Below are 27,322 nucleotides of genomic sequence, written 5' to 3' on the forward strand. Positions count from 1 at the left end.
TCTCTTGGCTCTCTGTCATACATTCCCTTTCCTCTCCTGCCTTTCTTTCTCCTCCCTTCCCCTTTCTTTCTAGCCTGGTGTCTCAAACTCCCATGGAGCTCTTCTCTTCCCCACACCACCACCTCCAGCAGGTGGCCTGACTTAGCATTCCACATCATCTACAGACCTCTGATGGCCACAGCTGAAGTTTTGCTGATGGATTGCATCAGGACCACGTGAGCACTCCATGTCTGGACTACACTCAGCAAGGAGATGTGGTCATGGTCTCAGACCCAAATTTCCAGGCAACTAAAGATTGACTTCCTCATTTTTGTTGATGGTATCATCTGCCTCCCATCACATGGGTTAGATTGGTTCCCTCTATCTGTCAATCTTCTGTAGAAGGCATAGACCAGTGGTTCTCAACCTGTGGGTCGCGACCCCTTTGGTGGTCGAACGAGCCTTTCACAGAGGTCGCCTAAGACCATCCTGCATAGCAGATATTTACATGATGATTCATAACAGTAGCAACATTACAGTTATGAAGTAGCAACGAAAATAATTTTATGGTTGGGTCACAACATGAGGAACTATATTTAAAGGGCCAGAAGGTTAAGAACCACTGGCATAGACAAATGGACTTGGATGTCCAGGAGGGTCTTCTAGAATGGGAGGAAAGCTGAGGGTCTCATTCAAAAATTTCTTTTATTAAAAGATGGCAGATGCAAATAGTATTCCAGCAGGACTTGTGAAATCGGGGAGGTGCTAGGAAGGAAGTAAAAGGCTAAAGTGGGTCATTTTTATGGGGTTACTTACAGCTTCTCTTTGAGGTCCCTGATGAAGTAGAACAAAATGCCATTTTCTTGGCTTCTGAGCTGGGACAGCTGCAGCAGAACTTCTTTACACCCAAACCTTCCCATCGATCTGGCTTGTCCATTCTGATGTTTTGAGAAGCTAGGGCTTGTAGAAGCCTCTGGTGCAGAGCAGTGGTGTTTGTTATATAAAGGCAGGCAGGGGAGGACTCTCTGGGGGCTTAGCCTAGTCTGGTCTGCTTGCTTGGTCCAAACTCACATGTTTGTTGTTGCTGAAAACTTGGGCTACTCAAATTTCAGAACTTTTGCTATGCAGATGACTCTGGTGGTATATTGGTGAAGGTTAAGCTCTTATAGATAAGTGATTTCCAATGTCTTCCATTGAGAATAATTGCCATAGCGAGATAGCACTACTTAGAGAGTGTGTCCTATTGTTTATGTTTATTGGGGTGAAAAAGGTTGAGAGTCACTATGTGGAATACAGAAGGTGGTTTGCAGCTTGCTTCTCCCTGTTGAATCTGGACTATAACTGATCCCCAAATTCCTTCCTCTAGAACAGCGGTTCTCAACCTGTGGGTCGCAACCCCTTTGGCGGTAGAACGACCCTTTCACAGGGGTCGCCTAAATACATCCCGCATATCAGATATTTACATTATGACTAATAACATTAGCATAATTACAGTTATGAATAATTTATATAATTTATAAATTATATAAAATAATTTTATGGTTGGGGGTCACCACAACATGAGGAACTGTATTAAAGGGTCGCGGCATTAAGAAGGTTGAGAACCACTGCTCTAGAACAAGCATGTCAAACTTGCGGCTGCTGGGCCGCATGTGTGACATGCTTGCTCTAGAATGTGGGAGGTGACTTATTCCAGGGGAACTTATATGGAGAATTTACAGGGAGGTGGACCACAAGTTTTTATCCTACAGACTTTGATGTTCTAGGCTCTTTGTCAGGGCCCAGTAGATCCAAATAGCACAAAGAATCTTCCTGGGAGGGGAATTGTGTGAAAAGGGAGCACAATGATGGTAGAAATGGAGTAATTCTCTTCTCAATGCCTGAACTAGGACAGCCTGTGACCATAAAATTCATCCCAGTGAAGCAATGGGACCAAGGCACCAAGTGGACTAAGGGGCATCATCATTAAGATGTCTTTGGAATTTGATGGGCGACAAGAAGGTGCTTTCATTCCAGGACTTTTATAATGCCCTCACACTGAAATGACCTTATCCTGTCTCACTGGTGTCAGCTGAAATGGAATGGGAGTGGATGCAGAAAGTCCTGGGACTCTCGTGCCCCTGGGAAAACAGCAGCAGAGTCCTGGATGAAGGTATATACCTTAAACCTGAACTGCTGTGCATGAGCGGAAGGCGCAAGGATGGATGGATGCTTTGGTAAGATACATGTGTTTTGTGCTTTACAGTACACTAAAAGAACTTCATATTCTACTGTTTTAATCCTATAACCGTCCTCAGGGTAAGCAAGGCAGGCTTTATTATCAACACTTTGCAGAGTGGTAAACTAAGTCTCCAAAGGGACGGAGCCAGAACCAGATGGTTAGTAAAGAGCTAAGCCAAGAATTACACCCGGGAATTTTGGGTTCAAGTTCAAGCCTCTTGGGTTTTGCAGTCTGAGCCACGAGACTCCTCTGAAATTGGTTGCCCTCTTTAATAGGGTCACACAAGAAAAGTCAAGTGTCAGTAGAAACTTGAGGCCATGGAGAGCTGCTGGGCACAAAATCTTCAGGAGATCCCACTTATTTCAAGATCAGCAACTTCTTGAGTAAGACTAAATATGCTAGAAATAAAGAGCATTTTGGGAGGAAATGTCTCAAGCTGTTACATAACCTGTGCTCTCAGGGGCAATAGGGGTTGATCCACACACATGGAGAGTGCTCAAGACTGAGCAGCAAAAGGCATTGTTCAGGTGGACGACCATAAATAAAAGCAGTCCCACTCTGGCCATAAGCTCTCAAGAGTATGGGACCTGTCATATGATGGGTCTGTCCAAAGCCCTGCTGATCAAAGACCTCCCTCAGAATATAGAATTATCCCCAAAGAAATCCGAAACCATCTCCCGTTCCCCTCCCCACTACTGAGGCCTATACTGTTAGCTTCCTCACCCTGTTCATCACCCCTGTCCCAATGTTCAGTTTTGCAAGCCGGAATCCTTTTGCAATTGTTTGAACGCTTGTGGGTAGGAAGCACAAAATCAGCTGATTTTACACAATATAGTCAAGACTGGCACCGTTCCTTATTTTTTGTCTTCCCAAAGAAAACGAGCACCTTGGAAGGTGTCTCACTAGCCAATGAAGTGGAGAGATGGGAACTCCATCTGGGAGGGCTCGCAGAGAGGTCTTAGCTCCAAGCCAGGCAGAGAGTCAGTTCCTTTAACAATGTCTGGGCTGAAGCAGGAGTTCCATATAGCAGACCCAGTGGTAGGACAGCTGCTGCTTACTCACCCCTGCCGCAGATGTTGGGTTGTACTTACTGATCAAGGAACTGGCCCTGGGTTGTCTAGAGCAGGGGTGGGCAAACTTTTTGACTCGAGGGCCACAATGGGTTCTTAAACTGGACCGGAGTGCCGGAACAAAAGCATGGATGGAGTGTTTGTGTGAACTAATATAAATTCAAAGTAAACATCATTACATAAAAGGGTATGGTCTTTTTTTTTTTTTAGTTTTATTCATTTCAAACGGGCCGGATCCGGCCCACGGGCCGTAGTTTGCCCACGGCTGGTCTAGAGTTAGGATCTCTTTATGAGGACATTCAAGACTGGTGGCGTCCACCAGGCTGATGTTTTACTGAGTGTGAAACGGGGGCTTCGGGCCAGTGCAGCTATAGAGTAGCCCAGATAGAGAGCCAGGAATTGGAGGAAGGGTAGCCCTGACTCCAGCCATCAGGAGGAGGTAACTGCCCGCACTCGTGGGGCCAGCCCCATTCTGGGCCACAGCACAAGCCTGTATATGAGCCAGGGCAGGTGGTCAGAGGCCAGATGTGGGCTTGAGGGCTCATGCCAGGGTTTACATTCAGAGACCTGAGATTGGAAGGAAAGCAGGTCAGCCCTGATCTCACTCATATTTCCGTTTTGTGCTCACACATAGTTCCAGGTCCAGTAGAAGCAGAGCCACAGGTAAGGTTGTCAGCTGAGCTGGGCCCAGTAATACACTCCCCTTAAGGAGTCCCAGGTCACCCTGTCCTCTCCTATCCATCCTCCCAATCAGGGCTTAGCCTTTCCCCAGGTTGAGACCCACATCCTTAAGGGGCACCTTTCTATAGGTATAGCTCTCTCCAAGCCACGAGCACAGCTGAGAAATGAGAACTTTCTACCAGACCTCAGGGAAAAGGATACAACCTGAAACTCTGCAGACCTTCTCCCTTCCTCATCAGCAGTCAGAGACCCTGTCCCTTAGGTATCTGCAAACTGGGAGTCCTCTCCCACCATCCTTTCCCCCCAGCTATGGGGTGAAGTGAGGGAGGGGGGGTCCGCCTCTGTATCCCACCAGGGGACAGCTCAAGGTCAGAGGGTAAAGCGTCCCCAGACACCATTGGCTGAGCCTGTTAGGGAGGCAGCACTTTTCAGTCTCTCTTCCCTGGCTGTGGTGTCCGCGCCCGCCCCCCCCCACCCCCCCCTTCCCAAACTATGTCAGCCCTTGCAGGAGCTTTTAGTGGAAATGAGCTCAGACTCACAATGGAGTCGCCAGCCTCCTGCTCTCCCAGCTCCTCCCATTGCTCTTTCATCACCTCTTCTGTCTCACTGGGCTCAGGACCATCCCTCCATCAGGCCCCATCTGCAATCAATTTGGAGGAAATAGAGATGACACCAGTGGCACCTCTTTTCTTGAGCAGGTGAGTGGGGCGTGGCCGGATCACATCTGGAGAAGGAGCCTCCCTGACACTTGGGGAGGTGGACTTCTCTCTGATTCCCTTTTCTCAAAAAAAGAGTTGGTCAAACCCCTGCCTCACAGATCCCTCCCACCCCTTTCTCCTTCTCCCCTGGGACCTGCAGCAGAAGGGAGAGAAAGCGAGCCCCTCACAGGATTGATGGTCTCCCCCCCACCCCTCCCCTCGCCTCCTCTGTTCCCTCCCCGCAGCTGCCACAGATTTCCCCTACAAAAGGCAGGAGGCAGAGGCTGTGCGAGACCAGCTGCTCTGACTCCCTTTGCCCTCTGCTGGCCTAGCTGGGCTGGGCCTTTGCTCCCTCTTTCTCAGATGAGAGTGGATACCTGAGGTGTCAGGTCCCCCCCTCATTCCCCATGAATGCGATCGAAAGTCCCGAGGGGCAGGAGCTGCAAAATCTGGGGAGCGAAGCCTGGGACAACCCAGCCTACAGTGGCCCTCCCTCCCCACATGGGCCGCTGAGGATCTGCACCATCTCCAGTGCGGTGCCCCCCCAGCCCCAGCCCACGAAGCCTGAAGACAGACCCCAGGAGAAGGCACACAGGACCCTGGTGTCCACCTGCTGCCTCCAGATTCGTCGGGGCATCAGAGGTAGCTGGTGGGGGAGGTTTTCCGAGGGTACTGGAGTCAGGGGAGGGGTCACCAACAGCTTGTTGGTGGGAGAAGTGACCTGAAGAAGAGGTGGACTCTCATGCCTCTCTGAGGTTTGTGAATTGTCTGTGTTAGAACTGCAGGCCCTAGAACACAGGAGCCAGCCCGTGTTCCCCGAAGGGAAGCCTGGCACAGTCATCACCTGGGGGCCCAGAAGGGTACATGGGAGCTAGTTTAAGGAAAGACATGGATGTGATGATGCAGTAGACCAGCGGTTCTCAACCTGTGGGTCGCGACCCCTTTGGCGGTCGAACGACCCTTTCACAGGGGTCGCCTAAGACCATCCTGCATATCAGATATTTACATGACGATTCATCACAGTAGCAACATGACAGTTATGAAGTAGCAACGAAAATAATTTTATGGTTGGGGGGTCACCACAACATGAGGAACTATATTTAAAGGGCCAGAAGGTTGAGAACCACTGCTCTAGATGGCCCCACCTGGAACAAGTGGGTCTTTCCATGCCTTCATTTGGGGACTTTGCTGGAGGATAGGCCTGGTGAGAGTAGCTAGATTCGGCCAAGGGATAAGATGATGGCTGAGGAAAGGGGCTGGGGTGGAAAGGGGAGTAACATACAGGAACTGATGGGTGGGGATCACTGGGAGGGACCCTGCTGTTGGGGATCCTGGGCCTCTCTCCAATGCCTCGTAGGACTTTGGGGGACAGCCCTGACTGAGAATACAGCTGAGAACCGGGAACTTTATGTCAAGACCACCCTGCGGGAGCTTTTGGTGTACATCGTGTTCCTGGTGGACATCTGTCTCTGTGAGTAACATCTGTCTCTGTACAATAACATCTGTCTGTGAGAAGCATCTATGTGTACAGCATCTGTGTACGTACTTCTGCAGGGAACATCTTGGGGGCAGCATCTATCTGTGTGAGCAGGCTGTGTCCTGGGATCTTGATATTAATAACAAAATTCTATTTATGATCTTTTTGGCTAAAGATATTATGCTTAAAAAGAATTAGTTGCTGAGTTTGGAAGAAGTCAGATAGATAGTTTAAAAGCCATTAATAGAAGTTGCTTTGTCCAGAGTTACAAGGGGAACCCAGTTTTTAAATTCAAGTTCCTGAAACCTACTCAGCAGCCACTGTTCTTGATTGGCAGGTGGAAGTTTTTACCCTTTGGTAAAGAGTGGGAGACCACTCCTTTCTGTTTGGGAAATATACTTTGGTGGGTTTCACATAGTTATTATACGATGTCTGTTCCATGTTTCTTTTTTTTAAAATATATTTTATTGATTTTTTTACAGACAGCAAGGGAGAGGGATAGAGAGTTAGAAACATCGATGAGAGAGAAACATCGATTCAGCTGCTTCCTGCACACTCCCCACTGGGATGTGCCTGCAACCAAGGTACATGCCCTTGACCGGAATCGAACCTGGGACCCTTCAGTCCCCAGGCCGATGCTCTATCCACTGAGCCAAACCGGTTAGGGCTCCATGTTTCTTTAGAGGCAGGAAGAAAAAGATTCAGCAGGTCTCAGAGCTCAGATCCCTGAAGAAAAAAAAAAGGATGGGGGATGCAAATGGTGTGGTGATGGTCCATGCAGTCTAGGTTCTCCCACACAAGAGACCACCAGGCCACAGGGGAGATGCGAAGCTCTAGCTATAGGCACAACTGGGGAGGTTTGGTTTTGAGGGAAGCAAGTGAAAAGATAAAATGGCGAGTCGCAAAGGGATAGAAGCAAAGAAATGTAGATAATAATAAAGTTGGGCCCAGCAGATTCTGTAAAGCTATAGATAAGGGTGCTTTGTACTCAGGTAATTCCTTCGTTAAAAACTTGCACAACAAGTGAGGTTGGCTGATTTCATAGAAGTGTGTGTGTGTGTGTGTGTGTTGATTAAGCTGCTCCTTGGATTGTACAACTAAGGTATCTCCATCAATAGGTACTTTATGCCCCACAGAAGGCTCTGGTTTTTGTTGTTGTTAGGCTGCATGTCATATATATATATATATATATATATCTTTATTGATTTCAGAGAGGAAGGGAGAGGGAGAGAGAGATAGAAACATCAATGATGAGAGAGAACCACTGATCGGCTGCCTCCTGCACGCCCCCTACTGGGGATCAAGTCCACAACCCAGGCATTTTCCCCTGGCCAGAATCGAACCTGGGACCCTTTAGTCCGCAGGTTGACGCTCTATCCACTGAGCCAAACCGGCTAGGGCATGCATGACTCTTTTGAAAGTGGAATCTGAAGGTCTCATATCAGTGTTGACAGATAAATTTGTTATTGTTGTGAGCCACCACATTTGTGTGAGCCCTCTAGAAAGCTGAGCACTTGCATCTACCTGTACTTTGGGACTCACTCCATGGGGACAGAGCGGGCAATTCTGAGTGTTTACCATGGACCCTCAGCACGGACTGAAAAGAGACAGTGCATGTGGGGAACAACAGTCAACCCTACAGTGTGCATTTTGTGGGGCTCATTTGATTGCTTTCAGCAAACAACTGTCAGAAACTCATTTGTTGACATACTGATTTTTGTTTTCACCATCTGCTAGGAAGGAGTGTTCCTCTTCTTTTTCAGCTCCCGTGACAGCAGCTGAAACCCACGGGCAGAGCCTTTCTCTAGAGTAAATGATTTGAACGTCTGTTTCTCCAGATTAGCCTTTGGAGCAAGATTGAGAGGTTCCTAGCTCCCCAGAGTTACGGCGAGCCACTCTGACTCCTCTAGAGCGTGGGTTCTGGAGCCCATAGGTCCTTTCTACCCATGTTCTCCACTTTTTAAGATCTCAATGCACTGCCGAATGCTAGGTGAGCTGTGACTTTCCAAAGTCTGAGTCGGAGACTCAGTCCAATAATTATAGGAAGCGTGAGCTTTAGAGGTCATCAAGTTTAAGGATGCAAAAATCCTCTCTGTGATCCCTCTATGGTGCTCTATCTGGTGTCAAACCAGCCCTATTGTGGGGAGTATCCATGGGGATCTCACTGTTTCATGGGGAACCCATTCTAGTGCAGGGCAGCTCTATTTCCATCCATCCATGGAGCCCCATCCTCTGTGCCAGATTTTGGACTGAGGGATCCAGAGATGGCTGATTCTTGGGCCTTTCAGGGGCTTACCTTCTCCTCTTCAGAACTTTCTTCTCTTCAGCCATCTTCTTCCATGTGACTCTCTGAAGCCCAAATGGGTTCAAGGTCTGGCACTTCCAATTATCAGCTGTGTGATCTGGGGCGAGTTTGCTAACCTCTGTTAGTCTTGGAGAATGATCATACCCGGCTGACAAGATTGTTGTAAAGGTTACATAAAATGGCCCACTACTACGCTTAGTGCAGTGCCTAGCACATGATAAATAATACCTACTGTTATTTTCAACTCACAATAGACATCATACAACTATACTGCAGTGTCCTGAATCCAACAGGTAATGGAGGGTGATAGAGAATTAACATGATACCTTTAAACCTCTGAAACCTCCAGCTCCTATGGAGTTGGGCTCTTAGCAGAAGACCTTGAAACCGTTAAACTACCTGAAGATGTGTCATTAACTGCCCTTGACTTTGAGAAATCCCTGTCCACAAAGTGCCAGCCCCCTCAAGAACTTTCTTATGAAGAAGAAATTGGAGGCTTTCATATTCTGATGGTTCCTACAACACTCAGTAAAAGGGTACTAATACTAGTTTCCTAGCCCCCGATCTTCTCCAGGCCTCTTCATTTTTTTCAGGCAAATCTTCAGACACCATCCAGCCTTGGACATTAACCTCACCTCACTGACATCTCAACATCCTGTCAGCCTCCCTAAATCCTAAGGGGGTGCAAATAGTTTCTTCAAAGGCAAAATAACTTAAGTTTTACAATAGTTTTGGGCCCTCTGAAGGGGCCACCACACACAAGCAAATAAGAGTATATATGTGGTATTTGCCAAAACCGGTTTGGCTCAGTGGATAGAGCGTCGGCCTGTGGACTGAAAGGTCCCAGGTTCGATTCCTGTCAAGGGCATGTACCTGGGTTGTGGGCGCATCCCCACTGGGAGATGTGAAGGAGGCGGCTGATCGATGTTTCTCTCTCATCGATGTTTCTGACTCTCTATCTCTCTCCCTTCCTCTCTGTGAAAAATCAATAAAATATATATTTTTTAAAAAAGAGTATATATGTGGTATTAGAAGTTAATTGGGGAGGGGTATGATTAAAAAGAAAGTGTCTAAAGAGGCTCTGGGGTTGGGGAATAATCGAAAAGGTTCAGAAGCACGTAACTAGACCCATCTAAGTTGGCTAGTAATGTTCTGACAAGGTCTACTGACTAAGCTCTTCTGCCTAAGAATAGGGATGCGGCCCTAACTGGTTTGGCTCAGTGGATAGGGCGTTGGTCTGTGGAATGAGGGGTCCAAGGTTCGATTCTGGTCAAGGGCATATACCTTTGTTGCAGGCACATCCCTAGTAGGGGGTGTGCAGGAGGCAGTCAATAGGTGTTTCTCTCTCATCGATGTTTCTAATTCTCCATCCCTCTCCCTTCCTCTCTGTAAAAATCAATAAAATAAAAAAAATAAAAAAATAGTAAACATTAAAAAAAAAGATAGGGATGCAGGTCTGCAGGGTGGGTGCTGTGTTGCTCTATCAGGATGCTGTCTTCTAAGAGCTGCAGCGCCATGTGGTTGGACATGCACCTTCACCAGTGTGCTTTGCTCTGTCAGCTCCTGTGATGGGCTCAGATGCTCCAGGGCCCGTGTTCGGTATTAGGGTAAACACTGTGGCATAATGAAAAGATGTGAACATTGAAGTCAGACAAACTAGATTCAGATACCAGCTCTGCCATTTGCCGGTTTTGTGACCGTAGGTAGTTCCTTTTTTGGTAGAACAAGGATAATAACACTTACATTATGGAGATTACATGTACAAAGACTTTAACACAATCACTGGTAGTAATCATCTTTGTATTACCTAATGAAATTTCAAAACACTAACTTGAGCTTCTATCTAGATGGTTGTAAAAATACCTTTCAAGGAAGAAGCCAATCTGAAAAGGCTATGTACTGTGTGACTCCAACTGTATAACATTCTGGAAAAGGAAATACTATGGAGATAGTGAAAGGATCAGCCATTGCCAGGGGTCCAGGAGAGGGAGAGATGAATAAACGGGGATTTTAGGGCAGTGAAACTACTTCCGGTCAAGGGCATGTACCTGGGTTCCGGGCACATCCCCAGTAGGAGGTGTGCAGGAGGCAGCTGATCGATGTTTCTCTCGCATCTATGTTTTAAACTCTCTATCCTTCTCCCTTCCTCTCTGTAAAAAATCAATAAAATGTATTTTAAAAAAGGTAAAGTCTATTTTTAAATACCCGGTTCATAGTTTGTTCCACATATAGGGATGGTGTCATTTGAGCAGCATCCACTTCTGACATTAGACCTTTAAGTTAAGGCATTTTTCTCCAGAAGACCCCATTTTTTTCACCACAACGATCACCACCACCATCATCACTAACAGCACAAACAACAAGCCTTTATTGAATAATTTTTCAGTGTGCCTAGCATTATGCTATCTACATTATCTCATTGATTGCTCCGGATGAGCCCATGAAATTGGTTCTGTTATCACTCCCATTTTACATATCAGGAAAGGTTTAGATGTGCGAACTAGCTTGTCAAAGGCCACACAGCAAGCAAGTGGCAGAAGCAGGAATCCAGTTCAGTGTCTGTTGGCCTGACTCAAATTCTGAGGCTGTTATCTGCTAGAGTCTACTACAGTCTCTCTGAAGATGTGTCACACATGAGTCTCAACACCCATCAGCATCTTAGCAAGAACAGCTCCCTGCCCTACCCTAACAGAAGCAGAATCTTGATAGAATTCTACTACCTGATTACTTTCCGTTCTTTGTATTGCTGTAGTTAAAAACGGATATAGACTGGCCAGTGTCGCTCAGTGGTTAGAGGTCACAGTTTGATTTCCCCCATCAGGGCACATGCCCGGGTTTTGGGCTCAATTCCCAGTGTGAGGCATGCCGGAGGCAGCTGATCAATTATTCTCTCTCATCATTGATGTTTCTCTCTCTCTCTCCCTCTTCCTTCCTCTCTGAAATCAATAAAAATATGTTAAAAGCTGACATAACCATTTAAAAAAATCTTAAAATACAATTCACCTATAATTCACCACCACAACACCAAAGATACTTTCATATTACCAGTCCTTATCCATATATTTACACATTTTACCTAGTTGTATCATATTTTGCACTCTCACTTACATTTATATCATAAACATTTCCTCATGTTTGTAAGTAGTTTTTATATTTTCATTTTAATAATTACAGTCATTCCACAATTAACTAAAGCATTTCTCTTGTTATTTCAATATTTGCCTATTATAGGTAAATATACCTATCCTTGCTGCTTTTTTTTACTTTTGTTGAATTATTTCCTTGGGAATTTCCAGGGAGAGATATTACTAGGCCAAAAGATAGGAATAACTTCTCGGTGCTTTCTGTGTGTTGTCATTTTGCCTCTGTAAGGGACCATACACATTTATTACACTGCTAGTACCATTTTTGTCACAAGCTCACCGATATTGTATATTTTCTTTTATAGTTTTAATTATTAAATAAGCATCAAGCGGTGCAATTTGCCTTATTTGTCCTGATCACTAGTGAGGACGGACACTTTTCTCATGTTTTAATTTACACTGTGCATTTATTTTTGTGTTAATTGCATTAGGAAGGTAAGTGTTAAGAGGGGCAACGAAGCAGTTGGGGGATGAAGTTTGGCGCATTAGACCGTAGGTGCGGGACCAACCACCAGGGGGTTCCTTTCCAGGATCTGGGTTCCTGGGGCTGCAAACAGCCAAGGAAGTTAGACATCACCGGCACAGCGATTTGGCCTGGGATGGGCCCTCGAAAATTATGATGGCCAGCCATACCGACCACATTTCTTCTCCCTTATGCGTTATTCTAGGCACTGGGTGGAACTAGACGCCAGGGCTATTTGGTATCTCATCTGGCTAAAGTGGAGCTATCTTTTTAATGCAGGCAATGTGGGTGAACCATCAATCTTCTCATAATAACCTTATCAGTATGCAACCCTTTAAACCTTACAAAGAGCTTTCACAACTCTTATCTCATTCGATCCTGGCAACAGACCTGTAAGAAATAGATAGGATTATTTCTGTTCCACAGACTAGGAAGCTGTTATTATTGTTATTATATATAGTTGAGGAATGATCAATAATGCAGAATGGCCCCTGACAGGTGGAGTTGGTCCTATTCGTGGGCAGGGAAAGTGCTGGAGAACGATCTTTCTGCCTCCACCCCTCCCCTCTCGCCATCAGGACGTTTATGAAACAGCTTCCAGTCCTTTGTCTTCTTGGCAGGATGGCTGTAGCCTTTTGTTGATGGAGGAAACATTGAAGGTCTTTGTGTGGAAACAATAGCTGTTTGTTTTAGGAGACAGTATTGTTATCTCAAAGGTGCACCTGGGACTGGCCCTGTATAGGAGTGGCTCTGAGCCAGGACAAGGCTGGGTCTGATCACCAGGGAGTTGGGGAGGAGGACAGAGACCCTTGGCCTTTGTGACTTGTGACTACATGCCAGTTAACCTCAATTGGATGCTCTTTATCCATCACGGGTTATAAGCAAATGCCTGCCTATTATCACTCTACTTTCTTTTTTTTTTAAAAAAATATTTTTATTGATTTCAGAGAGGAAAAGAGAGGGATAGAGAGAAATATCAGTGATGAGAGAGAATCATTGATCATTGATCGCTGCTTCCTGCACACCCGACACTGGGGATCGAGCCGCAATCCAGGCATGTGCCTCAAACAGGAATTGAACTGTGACCTCCTGGTTCATAAGTCGACACTCAACCACTGAGCTACACTGGCCAGGCTCATTCTACTTTCTTTTAGTGGATTTTAAGGCTCTGTCCATCGATTGGTGGAATCTTGCATTAACAAAAGAGGTTGAACTAAGCTTGGAGATCGGGAAGAAGATGTCTTTCTTATTGAGATATAATTGACATCTAATATTGTATTAATTTTAGGTGTGCAATCTGGTTTGATATATGTATGTATTGCAAAATAATTAGCACAATAAATTAACATCCATAGTTAAACTTTTTTTGTCATGAGAACTTTTAAGATTTACTCTCCTAGCAACTTTCAAATATGTAATATAGGATTATTAACTGTAGTCCCCATGCTACATTACATCCCCCGGACTTTTTTATCTTATAACTGGAAGTTTGTACCTTTTGACCACCTTCGCTATTTCACCCACCCCCCTCACTTCCTGCCTCTGACAACCATCAATCTGTTCTCTGCATCTATGAGTTTGGTGTTTTGGGGTGGGTGTTTTTTTTTTTTTTTAAGATTCCACATATAAGTAAAACCATACAGTATTTGTCTTTCTCCGTCTGACTTATTTTACTTAACATAATGCCCTCCAAGTCCATCCATGTTGTTGAAAATGGTAGGATTTCCTTTTCTGATGGCTGAATAATATTCCGTTGTATTTATATACAGCACATTTTCTTTATCCATTTATCTGTTGATGAATATACAAGTTGTTTCCATGCTTTGGCTATTGTAAATAATGCTGCAGTGAACATAGGGGTGCAGATATCTTTTCAAGACAGTGATTTCATTTTCTTTGGATAACTACCCAGAAGTGGAATTTCTAGATCATAGGATAGAGTGGTTTTATTTTTAATTTTTTGAAGAACCTTCAGAAAAGCTCTTTTTTGAAGTTATCTTTCTTGACTGAGCATTCTTAGAATTGACAAAAGGAGGAACAGAAGTATATTGGAGGTTTAGGAAATTGTAGGTGAGCTTCTATTTCTTATGTGGCACAGCTACATAATGATGGCAGAAAATAATTGGTCACATAGAACTATGACATTAGTGAAGGCACAGTGGTAATGGAGAGAGCAGGGAATCTGGAATAAGATGCCTTGGTTTATCTGATAGTACAACCTGTTAACTTGGTATTAGCCATGTCCTTTGGCAAGACAGGTCAAGATACTTAAATCTCTGGAAGCCTTGATTTCCTTATATATCAAATGAGAATAATGTGAGATTGGTGAAAAACAAATAAGGGGCTTTGTATAGTGCCTAGCATAAGTGAGCTTTCAATAAATATCAGTTGTCATTTCACATCAAGGCATAAATTTTAAAAATATTGAAAAGTAAATTTTAACCCTCTAGAAAACTGAGATCTGTTTGAAAGCATCAGAATAACGCTGATGAAGGATCAGAACGGCTAGGAATGGCCATAAAAGGATGATTTCACACCTTTCCTAGCTTATTCAGTTACCATGGCCCATCCAGACACAGAGAGTTATAAAGTTCTTTTCTTTTTTTTTTTTTAATATATTTTATTGATTTTTTTACAGAGAGGAAGGGAGAGAGATAGAGAGTTAGAAACATCGATGAGAGAGAGACATCGACCAGCTGCCTCCTGCACATCTCCCACTGGGGATGTGCCCGCAACCCAGGTACATGCCCTTGACCGGAATCGAACCTGGGACCTTTCAGTCCGCAGGCCAATGCTCTATCCACTGAGCCAAACCGGTTTCGGCATAAAGTTCTTTTCATATGAGGGTGAAGTGATCTGAGCCAGTTCAACCTTAATAATAGGGATTTAGCCCAGCCAGAGTGGCTCAGTGGTTGAGCGTTGTCCTATGAACCAGAAGGTCATGGTTTGATTCCCAGTCAGGGCACATGCGGGGTTGCAGGAGACAGCTAATCAACAGTTCTCTCTCATCAGTGATGTTTCTATCTCTCTCTCCCTCTCCCTTCCTCTCTGAAATCAATACAAATATATTAAAAAAAAAAAAAAAGTTGACAACCAGTTCAGAGCGATGTTATTCTGAGCAGTAACAGATTTGGAGAATTAGAGAAAAAGCTATGGCAACGAGTACCACCTAGTGGCCATTCTGAAGGCGCAACAACTTAATCAGCCTATTGTCATTGGGAAAAGTTCAGCTCACTGACCATCAGCTCTAACTGTGTAATGGAATGGGCTCTCAGGAGGCAGAAATTTGTTTTCCAGCCCATTTTCCAGATCCAGAAAATTGAGTCCGAGTCTTCCAGATACTTAGGATAGGTAATCACAGATATGGGTTAAAGAGAAGTAAAGGCATTTATTGGACTTCATTGGATGAAATGGGGAAATGTGAAGTAACAAGCTTCCTTCTTTGCTGATGTCCCCCTTGGAAAAGTATGATGTTGCTTGTGTCTAATCTGAGGCCATAGTGGCCCCTTTTCCCTCCAAGATTATGAACAAGCTCCAGTCCACCCCAAGTCATGCCCTTTCCAGATGGGGTGGTAGGAGAAAATGTAACCCAAGATTTGAAGAGGAAAATTCTCAAAAGGGAATTGCTCATTAGAGGCCAGTAAATCCTATTTAAACATTTTTATGTAATTGCAGACTTACAGAAAAGTTGCAAGAGTAATACAAAGTATTCTGAGCTCCATTCACCCAGATTTCTCAAATATGAACACGTTACCATGCTTGCTTTTCCCTTTATCATTCTCTCTATATATCTAGCTACATACACATACAACTCTTTGAGAGTAAATTACAGACAAAAATGTCCCATTACTCCTATACCTTAATGTGTATTTTCTGAAAACAAGGACATCCTTTTATCAAAGTCAGAAAATTATCTATGATTCAATACTATCATCTAATGAATAGACCTTATTATACTTTCACCAATTATTCCACTAATAGCTTTTATAGCAAAAGAAAAAACTATGGTCCAGTATATAATCCTAACTAAATGCACACATTGCATTCAGTTGTCATGTTTCTTTACTTTCTTTTCATCTACAACAATTCTTGAATCTTTCTTTCTCTTTCATGACCTAGCTAAAATATTTAGCAACAAAATAAATCACAATATTAGCAAATTACAAACTACAGGAGAAAAAAATCCATTAAGGGTCAGTCTGTAAAATAAATGGCTATACTCTTCAAATTCTGCCTTTTAACCAGAAAACTTATACTTTCCCTTGACAGCCCTACTTTAGACTGGGTGTCTGTCTTAGGGTGGTTGGTGGAGATCCAGTTCTTCAGGGCAAAGGTCAGGTCTCTCTCTCTCTCTTTTTTTTAATCTGGAGATGCTCTGAGTTCCTCTCTCAAGAGACAGCTGGGCCCATCAAGATGCAATGGGGCCAGAGGTGCCATGCTTACCTCTGAACACCATGGCTGCAAACTGATTCCAGGGTCCAGGAGACCACATCTCCATCATAAGGTGTTTGGCCAAGGTCTTGGAGTCCTCTAGAATTTGCAGGCACTTTCCCAAGGGCATAAATATAAGGCAAATGAAATGAAGCACTATCTGATGCAGAAGATGAAAATTTCTTGGCTCCAGGGAGTGAGAACTTGGAAGTTAAGCTGGTTCAGGAAGGGAAAAGTGAATTTTCAGAATGGCAATGTCAAGAGACCATTACTGAGTGGAGTTCAGTCTCTCTGAGGTGAGTTAGGAGGGAAGGAGGAGACCTTGTAGCCACAACTCTTCCTTAATGCAGCCCCTGGTTTCCCCAGTGCCACCACCAGCCTCCCCAGTCAACGCTAGGGGGTGGGTCCGATAGACTGCCATCTAGGTAGCATTGCTGGCCCAAAGGCAATGGGTTTTCCTGTGTTTTTTGATGTTGTTGTTTCTGGAAAATGGAGATGGGAACAGTGAGAAGGATGCCTTTTGGTTCGGTTTCTAGTGACCTATGGAATGACAAGCTCCAGTGCCTATTACTACACCAAAGTCATGTCTGAGCTCTTCTTACATACCCCATCAGACACCAGAGTCTCCTTCCAGGCCATCAGCAGCATGGCAGACTTCTGGGATGTAAGTATGACATAACCTCTACCCCTCCCTCTCCTTCTCAATGTCCTGAAGGATGAGGCCACATACAGGCCAGAGTTCAGGTATGTCAGACAATGGATGAGACCATATCCAGAGACTAGTATCAGGCTGAATCAAAGAGTCATGAAAGGATTAATGGGTCAGATTAGAGTTAAGGTAGAGGTAGGTGAGAGATCAGGATGATGATCAGGGCATCAAGCCAATAATTAGACTAGTATTGGAAGTCAGAGGTAAGACTGAACTTCTAAATACACATTAAATAAAGAGTAAGGCCACATTAGGTCAAGATCTGATTAAGGTTCATGGGTCAACTGAGGAGTCCAACAGAAGCAGCCTGGGGACAAGGTGGGGGAACAGGGACTGAGGGCAAAGGTCATTCTAAGGGTAGAGGTCAGGATGAGGCTGGGTCAGACTCAACCCTGCCTGTGGTCTAGTTTGCCCAGGGCCCACTACTGGACAGTTTGTATTGGACCAAATGGTACAACAACCAGAGCCTGGGCCGTGGCTCCCACTCCTTCATCTATTATGAGAACCTGCTGCTGGGGGTTCCAAGGCTGCGGCAGCTGAGGGTCCGCAATGACTCCTGTGTGGTGCATGAGGACTTCCGAGAGGACATTGTGAGCTGCTATGACGTCTACTCTCCGGACAAAGAAGAGCAGCTCCCCTTTGGGCCCCTCAATGGCACAGCGTGAGTTCCCACACCAATATCATAGGGCTTGCCCCTCTGGGCCTGACACCATCCCAAGGTTTGGAAACCACTTCCACAGGGTCATAGGGGAAAGTAGAGGTAGAGCCTTGGGGTCCTCAGAGAAATGGGGAGGGGGTTTCTCCGAGTCCCAACTTTGGCTGTTTGGAGACTTGGGTCTGAGTCATTCGGAAACAGAGAAGGTACATTAGCAGACTGAACCCTGGCCTCAGGACCTGTTTCCACATACAGGTCGCAGTCACATTTGCCTTACTCTGGAGGCATTCCTTCCAGAGACAGCATTTTTTTTCTTGCCCAGAAGTCACTTGAGAATATGGAGAATTGGCGAAGCATCGATACTGTCATATGAGTCAGTATCGATGCTTCAGGGTTGGCAGTCCGACCCTTGGAACTGATAGGGAGAGCAGCAAGGAACCAAGTATCGATGACAAATGAGGGGAGAAAGGGAGCAAGTATGGCTAGGACAGGAAAGAAAGGGGTCCAGGGTAGAAAGTTTGTAATCAGCACAGTCATGAGGTTACCCAGCTAGGTACATGCCCACAAGAGCAGAAAGAGACTTTTCTGTATTAGATGGGCCTGGTGCTTCCTGTAAGGGGCCTACTCAGGATGGGGTCAAAGTGGGGCTTGGGTAGGTGATCCCTAGTCTTGGGTGACATCATGAAAAATTAGGAGATTTACACTTGAGTTTCAGTTTGGCCACTAACTAGCTGGATCATCTCTGCGGCTTGGTTTCCTCATTTGCAAAATGTGGATAATGTTTATCGTCAGTTCTAAAACAGATGCTAAACACCCAACAAGATCATGTATGTGAAATATACATACAGGGTGTCCCAAAAATGTGTACTTATTCATTTCAATGGGTTAAATCAGAAAAGAAAGACACATTGGAATTACTTATTCAAAGTGTGTGTACATTGTTTGGGAGACCTTATATATGTGAATGTATATATAATACGTATGGAACTGTGAAGCCTGGATAATCATAAAGTATTGCCGTTGCCTTGGGAGATCAGCGTTAGGCTGACTCAGACATCTGCTTAGATGGCTTCTTCCTCGGCAGGTGGACATACCACTCACCGGATGAACTGGGGGGCTCCTCTCACTGGGGCCAGCTCACAATCTACAGTGGAGGTGGCTACTACCTGGACCTTCCGGGGTCCCAGCAGGGCAGTGCGGAGGCACTCCGGGGCCTTCAGGAGAGCCTGTGGCTAGACAGGGGCACTCGGGTGGTCTTCATCGACTTCTCAGTCTACAACGCCAACGTCAATCTTTTCTGTGTTCTGAGGTGGGTCCCCTTTCCCTTCATCCCTACTGCATCCCTCCATCCGTGATTCCTGGTTCTCTTCTCTGCTCGAGACCCTTCCCTAAGCATGTAACCTGTGCTGGGGATAGGGAGAGAAGGGGATGGGAGTAACTGTCCCAGCCCAGGCCCCACCAGACATCTCTCTCCCCACAGACTGGTGGTGGAGTTTCCAGCTACAGGAGGTGCCATCCCATCCTGGCAAATCCGCACAGTTAAGCTGATTCGCTATGTCAGCAACTGGGACTTCTTTATCGTTGGCTGTGAGATCATCTTCTGCATCTTCATCTTCTACTATGTGGTGGAGGAGATCCTGGAGCTCCACGTCCACCGACTTCGCTACCTCAGCAGCATCTGGAACATTCTGGACCTGGTGGTCATTTTGGTGAGGAAGAGATATCTTCGACTTGGGACATATTGGGAGGAGATGGGGGATCAACCCTGATAGGGGCTCCGAGTTATGACTTTTAGAGTCCCAAGTCCTCCTTATGACTTCTGGTCAAATCCTTCTGTAACAGCTCTCTGAGCAAGAGGCTTATGTTTCCCTGACTCAGCCCTGGGAAAGTCTTGTCTCCCACATCCCTTCTCCCTCAAGTCTTTGATCCAGACCCTGCTTTTTTCTTTATGTACTTGACACTCTGTTCCTCATCTGTCTCTTGCCTTTATGATCCCCTTGAAACTCCTGCCTTTTCTCTCGTATTAAAATATCCTGCCTCTTCATCTTTGTCTAATTCCTATTAATAAGACACATTAATTTCCTGACCAAGGCTGGCAAGTGGTGGGGGAAATAAACTTACTTGGCTCCAGTTCTCTATGGTCCTTTACAACCTAGGTATTTACCATTGGCCCCAGAACCTTCTCTTGGGCTTGAAGACGCTCCCCAATAATCTTATCCAGTTCCATTTGAACCTGGGATAGTCAAGAATTCAGCAATGAAGCATGTTTTGTTTCCCATCTGTGTTATCCCTATGACTTCATCGCTGACCTTCCCTTGAGATCTCCTTGACTTTTCTATTTTTTTATTATTTTTTTAAATTAAATCTTTATTGTTCAGATTATTACATTTGTTCCTATTTTTCCCCCCATTCCTTGACTTTTCTGACCCCTCAACCCCTGTGGTGACAGCTCTCCATTGTAGCCGTGGGCTTTCACATATTCCGAACTCTTGAGGTGAACAGGCTGATGGGGAAGCTCCTGCAGCAGCCAAATACATATGCTGACTTCGAGTTCCTCGCCTTCTGGCAGACACAGTACAACAACATGAATGCCGTCAACCTCTTCTTTGCCTGGATCAAGGTACCCTGGGACTCCTTACTCCCAGTTTCACCTCAGTGCACTCATTCTCCCTTCCTCAATACTTGTCTCATTTTCCTTGCCTGTTTTGGCAACTCCTGTGACCTCCATAGTCCCCTGAAGTGGATTGTTTAAAGATTTCCTCTTTTCTTTCTTAATTGCTTGGTTCAACATGGTCCTTCCAGATATTCAAGTACATCAGCTTCAACAAAACCATGACCCAGCTCTCCTCCACGCTGGCCCGCTGTGCCAAAGACATCCTGGGCTTCGCTGTCATGTTCTTCATCGTATTTTTCGCCTATGCCCAGCTCGGCTACCTGCTTTTTGGGACCCAAGTGGAAAACTTTAGTACTTTCATCAAGTGCATGTGTGTGTCCTGTCCCCTTCCCTCTTCCCTGGCCCCTCATCCTCTAACTCCATGGGTGTATGTAGCCTTGGGGAAGCTGGGTATATTCACGTGGGCATGTCTGTGCTTAAAGCATCTGTGTGAGGGCCTCTGGAGGCCCAGATGCGTGCGCTCAAGTATCTGTGCATCCTGCTCTGTCTCCATCGGATTGGGTTGGAGGTGAAGTGAGGGGTCTGTGAGAGTCCACTAGAGAGCATTAGGAAAGTGGATGGGGTATGGGTTGGGATCAGGGTTATGGTTAGGCTCTGGGTAAAACCCAGAACCTGGTCTCTCAGTTTCACTCAGTTCCGGATCATCCTTGGGGACTTTGACTACAATGCTATCGACAATGCCAACCGCATCCTGGGACCTGCCTACTTTGTCACCTATGTCTTTTTCGTCTTCTTCGTGCTTCTGGTGAGGGTCCTTCTGAGAACAGGGTGGGGATTTGGGACCTGAGGGGGGAGATGTAGAAGGCCTGCAAGGTGGGGTTTTGACATCCCTCCCCACCCTGTTCTGCATTCAGGATTACAATGGGTTTTTTAAATCAAAGATGGGGAGTGTGTTGTTGGGGTAGACTGGATCTTCTGAGAGCTGGCTAATATGATTGGTCAGTGTGGTCAGCATGGTCAGGTTTGCACAATATAAGGGCATCTGCAGGCTACCTCACTAACATCAAACCTGTATTCCCAAGGATGGAGAGAGAAAAATGCCTCATTAGAAGTGGCTTCACTTAAAAGCTTCCAAAACTCCCCTTCCTGTGGGGATCACTAGCTATTTTTACTTCCACTGTTGTGTAGTTGTTCTTTCTTCCTGACAACCATGAAATATCTGGGTTTGATTTTTATTAACAAAGTAGCAGGTTTCTTTATTTGATCAATGGATAGGGATACAGACATGGATGGATGATAAAGAGATCACAATTATATTAACACCTTGGAAAGTTTCTGGCTTCAGTGCTTGGTGGGCCCTTACATGAAGGGGCTGTGGCATATGTTGGGGTATCTTCCTGGTCAGGTTACTGTAACAATGGAGTGAGGTCACCACTCCATGATCCATCACTAATGGGACTGCTGAAAGGCTGGGCTCTGGGGACCTTGACATTCAGGGGTTAGTGGGCTCCAGATCTGGGGTTGAAAGCATGGCCCCTTTAGAACACGTCTAGATCATTAATAGGGCCAGTGGGCTCCCTGCTGTTAGTGGGTCTGGGCATGAGGACCCACATCCCTGCCTTACCCTCCAGAACATGTTTCTTGCCATCATCAATGACACATATTCAGAGGTCAAGGAGGAGTTGGCTGGACAGAAGGATGAGCTACAGATTTCCGACTTCCTGAAACAGGTAACTACTCAGTCTCCTTGAGCTGCATATCTACATCAGGGCCCATGTCCAAGGCTGTGTCCTGGTCTGTTCCTGACTGATGTAGGGGCCTGTGCTCTTGTGTCCTTTCAATCTGTCCCTGGGAGCGAATCCTGTGGATGGGGGTGAGGGGAAGGGATGAGGAGGAGGCTGTGCGAACTGGTGCCTGTTTCCCTTTCCAGGGCTACAACAAGACCCTACTGAGGCTGCGTCTCAGGAAGAAACAGGTTTCGGATGTGCAGAAGGTCCTGCAGGGTGGGGAGCAGGAGATCCAGTTTGAGGATTTCACGAACACCCTGAGGGAGTGAGCAATCAGAGATCCAGCTTTCTCTGATATTGGTCTATAAATCCTTGACCCTCAACCATACATCCTTTGCCTATAAGCCTCTGATCTTGGCCTATGGGTCTCTGCCCTTGGCTAATAGGCTCTTGACCTTGGCCTATACGTCTCTGATCCTGTCCTTCAGAATTGTGCTCTTGGTTTGAAGGTCTATGACCGTGTTCTATAATGTTCTGGACTTTGTTGAACCAACTCTTGGGAGTAATGTAATATAATTCCATGATCACTGTATACATCCCTCACTCCCACAAAACTCTGATCTTGGTTCCATGCTCCCCCACAAACGCTGGTTTATTTCCTTAGATATTCTCTCCCAGCTTCCCAGTTAAACATATTAACCAACACTAAAGAAATATATTGTAAGTACCAGCTGTAGGCCAGGCACTGAATAATAAGTAGTTGCTCATTGCTAAGGTATCCAGTGAAAGATGGGACATAGCAGGAGGTGAGGCCATAGAAACGGGCAAGGACCACATTGGGAAAAGCCTCAAACACTACTACTCTACCCAAAGGATAGGATGCTCAAGAGGCATGTTAAGCAGGGAAGGGGTACATTTAGACCCATACTTTAGAAAGATCAGTTACGCTAGTTGCATTATAGAGAATGGATTTCAAGTAGGGAGTAAAGGGGAGGCTGAGGAAATGGAGGGCAGGTTATTTAAGGCAAAGAGATTTTGCCATGTAGGAGATCACAAGGGCCCGAACCAGGAGACAGGAATGAAAGAAATAGACTCAAGTGATTTCTTGGGGTAAAATTGCTAGACCTTGGAGATCCCGGCTTTCCTCTGAGGTGGTCCCTTTCTTCCCTAGAGAATGAGACTCCTGCCAGAGTCTGGCTAAAAGAGTAGGGAGTCCATAATCAAGAGATCACAGCCACAGCTTGTCAGAAGTTATTTCATCATCCTGTTCTCCTCAGACTGGGGCACAAAGAGCACGAGATCACTGAGCTCGCAGCTACCTTCACCAAGTTCGACCAAGACGGGAATCATGTCCTGGATGAGAAGGAGCAAAAACAAATGCACCAGGACCTGGAGGAGGAGAGGGTGAGCTCAGCTGCTTGGTGGAGAGGTAGTATAAGGAAATTGCTCACCCTCCCCTCCCTGTCAACTTGCCCAGAACACAAACCCAAACTGAAAACCTTCCAAGAGATGAGCAGGAAAGAGCTCTCTAGAATAGTAGTTCTCAAATTGCTGCCTATTAGAATGCATGGGAGCCTTTAAAAGTCCTCATACTCAGCCCTGGCCAGGTGGTTTAGTTGGTTGGAGCATCATCCCATGCACCAAAAGGTTATGGGTTTGATATGTGGTCGGGGTGCATATAGTAGGCAGCCCATCAATATTTATCTCTCATTGATATTTTTCTCCCCCCACTTCCTCTCTCTCTAAAATTAATAAAAAACATATCTTTGGGTGAGGATTTTAAAAAAATCTTTATACTTAGGCCACACCCTAGACCAGAATCACTGTGTGTATGTGAAAGTTGGGGACCCCAGAAATCAGTACTTTTTAAAACTTCCCAGGTGATTCCAATGCATAGCCAAGGTTGAGAACTATTGCTCTAAAATAGTCTGTAGGGGGAAAGGTCCAATTGCTCAAGAATCCCTGATGATTCTTTCTTTTTGAGATTTTTCAAACTCTTATCCTTAGCTGTCAGTAGTATTCCTGCTTCATCCCTTTCTAGTGTAGACCAAAAAGTCAAGGGCAGGAGGGACAGTATGAGGAATTCTGGTATTGTCCCTCCTTTCTCAAACTGAGTTGGCCTCTAGGGAACACCTCATTAATCAAGGCCTCAAGGAGCTTTGTGTTTTGTTTCTTTGGGTTGTGATTCAGGGCCAGCTTTGTGTCCAGTGCCACTACTCTGATTCCACTGTCTCCAGAGTTTGAGAGGGAAGGGGCATAGCAAGAACTATAGCCCAAGGCCTGTTCCTGAAAGCGAATTAGAACCAGAGCTGATGGCTTCCCAGAGTCATCTTCTCCTCTCTGACCTCTGACTTCCTGATCAGGTGGCCCTCAATGCTGAAATTGAGAACCTGGGCTGGTCCATTGTGAGGAGTTCACCAGGCAAATTGGGTCCAGAGGCTACCGGAGCAGGTGACTGGGTTTCAGGAGAAGAATTTTACACGTACGTGCAGCCAGGGACCAAGAGCTGTGTTTAAATATCCTACCTTGAACTTCTTTCACAACCTTCTAATCCTCTGTCCTAGCCTAGGAAGAACTTCTGCCCCCATTTAATTCTCCCTAAAGGCTGGGTCTTACCTTCTTTTCTTCCAGCTAGACACACACCATTCTGTTCTCCTTCCCCTGCAGACACTCAATCCCCCAAGCACATATTTCTGCTTCCTTGGTCTCTCTCAAATCCTGAACAGGCTCACAAGGAGAGTTCTGCAGCTGGAGTCTGTCCTGGAAGGAGTCCTGGCCCAGGTTGATGCTGTGGGCTCAAAGCTAAGCATGCTGGAGAGGAAGGGGCAGCTGGCTCCCTCCCCAGGCATGGTGAGTGGCCCTTCACCTGAGTCCTCTTGGCTCCCCACAGTTGAACTCTACCATCTTCTGCACTCAGTGGGTGGAGGCAAAACATTTTTGAGAGATCTGTTTTCAGGCTATTGGGTTGACATGTTCTTCACAGTAGTCAGTGTATAGGGGAGGTTAGGGGTGGGGGCAAGGCCTACAGGTGGTTGCTCTGGCCTGAGGGATGCGTTGGCCTCTAGGAGATGGTCTGGAATTGGAGAATCAGATCCAGATAAAAGGAAGTTGGGAGACAAAGTCCTCTTTCTAATGACCTGTCTGTTCCTTTTTCTTCTAACAGGGGGAGCAGGCATTTGGGAACACCTGTAGCCAGCCCCAGCTGTGATTCCAGCCCGCTGGGGAGTCGAGGTTGGGCAGGACAATGGTGGGGGAGGGCTCCAAAAGCATCAGACAGCAGGCTCCTCTCTCACTGCCTTCCCAGAGGCCCCCTCTGCACATTCCCTCTATTTCTAGGGCAACAGTTCCCACCATTGCTGCTGCCAAGTCCTACCCTGTGTCTGGCCTTTTAAGCCCATGTTTCTGTGTGTAACTGAGCGTCATGCTTAGGTTGTGACTCAGTGTTTCTGTGTGTAGCTCTGCAGCTCTGCAGAGCTCTGTGAAATAATATCTCCCACCGGGCCTCTCACACCCTGTGCTTCCCATCTCTGCTGTAGTGATTAAACAAACCATCAAAAAGGTCAATAACAAACAGAATAAAGGAAGGGAGGGTAATGATTTCCCCAAGCATCTGGATAGTCATGATTTCTGAAAAATAGAGCATCCAAGAGTAGCAATATCTAGATGTCTTCCTACTTACCAGTGAGTCTTACCATTGGACATCTAGAGACCTACTTCTAGAACCTGTTGGGTTCTTGTCTTCCCCCATAGGATTTCCCTGTAGAAGAGAAGGGGAAGCCATATAGGTGAGGAGACTCCCATGTCGGGAGATTACAATGTCGCAGGGGAGTTGGAGTGATTACCTCCCCAACCTGAGGAGACAGTCCATGAACGCTCAGTGGGGGATCCTACTCCCAACCTCCTACAGAACACGGAACTGAAGGGGCTGTAAGCCAGGACGAAGTTGGAGCCTGAGGAAAATCAGGCAAACAAATGACCCCAAGATTCAGTGATCTTTGGATTAAGATGTGCTAGGCTCTGACTCTATTCTTCCCTTGGACAGTGTGGGTTTCCCTGGTGACTATCAATAAAAATCCTTAGGAAAATCAAGTCTGTGCACTTGCTTCTGGGACTGTAAGGGGAAGAAAAGAGTTGGAACTGAGAGTCATCTTTGTACTTGGGGTGGGGACAGCTCATCCCTGCTGGGAGGTCTGGAGCGGAGGCAGTGGCAATATGAAGGAGCTGGCTGCTCCAGGAGTCCTGAAATAAGATCTGGCTCATAGGAATGGTTTGAACTGGTGGGCACTATGATTGTACCATTAGAGACTGGAGACAGTCACCTAGGAGACCTGGTCCTCAGAATGAAGGGAATAAGGTAGCCCCCTTACTTTGGTGTGTGTGTGTGGGGGGGGAGACGGGGGGCGGGTAGTGGTATGTGGGGGAGGGTGAGAGGGTGCAGATGGAAGATAACCAGGGATAAGACCAAAAACTTCTACACCAAGATTTTGGGTGCACAGGTCTGCATCTCAGGACTTCCTATATATCGCCTTTCCCTTCCCCTGTGATCCTCATCCCTTCCTCAGTTTGCACCTCCCATTGCTCCCCAGTCGCTTTTTCTTATCCATTTCTGTCACCCACCCCCCGTTCTCCCATCCCATCAAGTACACACTGTACACCCAGGAGACTTGTGAAATAGCACCACGCAGTAAAGAACCACAGTCTATCCTCAGCCCTAAAAAAAGTTACGATCTAAGCCTTCTTATAGAAAGGCTGCATCAGCAAGAGAAGGAGGTGCCATCCTGCAGTTTTAGAAAAAGGAGCCAAGGAGTAGGGGGTTAATCCAGGACATTGGAAGGGAGAGTATTTCGGCGCAGGGATCAACGCCGGAAGGTTTCCCTAAGCCTGAGTGCGACTACGTTCAAAAGCACGGATTTTCCGAGCAGTCGCTGGCGACTAAGCAGCCGGGCGCGGAGTCTCCGGGGAGGGGTGACCGGTCTCCGGTGCCTTCGATCCTCAGACCGACCGGACGGGTCGCGAGTTTCACCAGACTAGTGACCCCTCTAGGACGAGCGCATCCTCAGTTCCAGACGTCGCGACTCTTGGCAGTGGATCCACTCACGATAGCCTTTCTTAGCTGCAACGGTGGCTTCACGCTTACATTTTGTTACTC

General features: G+C 46.1%; 1 protein-coding gene across 4 annotated transcripts in view; it reads left to right on the forward strand.

The window, feature by feature from the left end:
* PKD2L1 (polycystin 2 like 1, transient receptor potential cation channel) overlaps positions 1-25,469 on the forward strand; it is a 26,577-nt gene extending 1,108 nt beyond the window's left edge. For 2 of the 4 annotated variants that reach the window (XM_015559354.1, XM_015559353.1), the window contains 16 exons: positions 1-215; positions 2,051-2,195; positions 6,007-6,120; positions 17,005-17,132; positions 17,585-17,838; positions 18,917-19,141; positions 19,313-19,541; positions 20,282-20,452; positions 20,635-20,816; positions 21,131-21,251; positions 22,078-22,176; positions 22,377-22,498; positions 23,451-23,577; positions 24,537-24,655; positions 24,900-25,023; positions 25,337-25,469. The exon at positions 1-215 is cut by the window's left edge. In XM_015559354.1, coding sequence (XP_015414840.1) covers positions 2,180-2,195; positions 6,007-6,120; positions 17,005-17,132; positions 17,585-17,838; positions 18,917-19,141; positions 19,313-19,541; positions 20,282-20,452; positions 20,635-20,816; positions 21,131-21,251; positions 22,078-22,176; positions 22,377-22,498; positions 23,451-23,577; positions 24,537-24,655; positions 24,900-25,023; positions 25,337-25,381 — 2,076 coding nt within the window. In that variant the 5' untranslated portion in view covers positions 1-215; positions 2,051-2,179 and the 3' untranslated portion in view covers positions 25,382-25,469. Of the gene's footprint in view, positions 216-2,050; positions 2,196-4,740; positions 5,292-6,006; positions 6,121-17,004; positions 17,133-17,584; positions 17,839-18,916; positions 19,142-19,312; positions 19,542-20,281; positions 20,453-20,634; positions 20,817-21,130; positions 21,252-22,077; positions 22,177-22,376; positions 22,499-23,450; positions 23,578-24,536; positions 24,656-24,899; positions 25,024-25,336 lie in introns of those variants that run through there. The other 2 variants (XM_015559352.1, XM_015559351.1) reach the window with 2 other exon arrangements.
* The last annotated feature ends 1,853 nt before the right edge of the window (positions 25,470-27,322 follow it).

This window comes from Myotis davidii, unplaced genomic scaffold (assembly GCF_000327345.1).
Source record: "Myotis davidii unplaced genomic scaffold, ASM32734v1 scaffold332, whole genome shotgun sequence".
NCBI classification, from domain to species: domain Eukaryota; kingdom Metazoa; phylum Chordata; class Mammalia; order Chiroptera; family Vespertilionidae; genus Myotis; species Myotis davidii.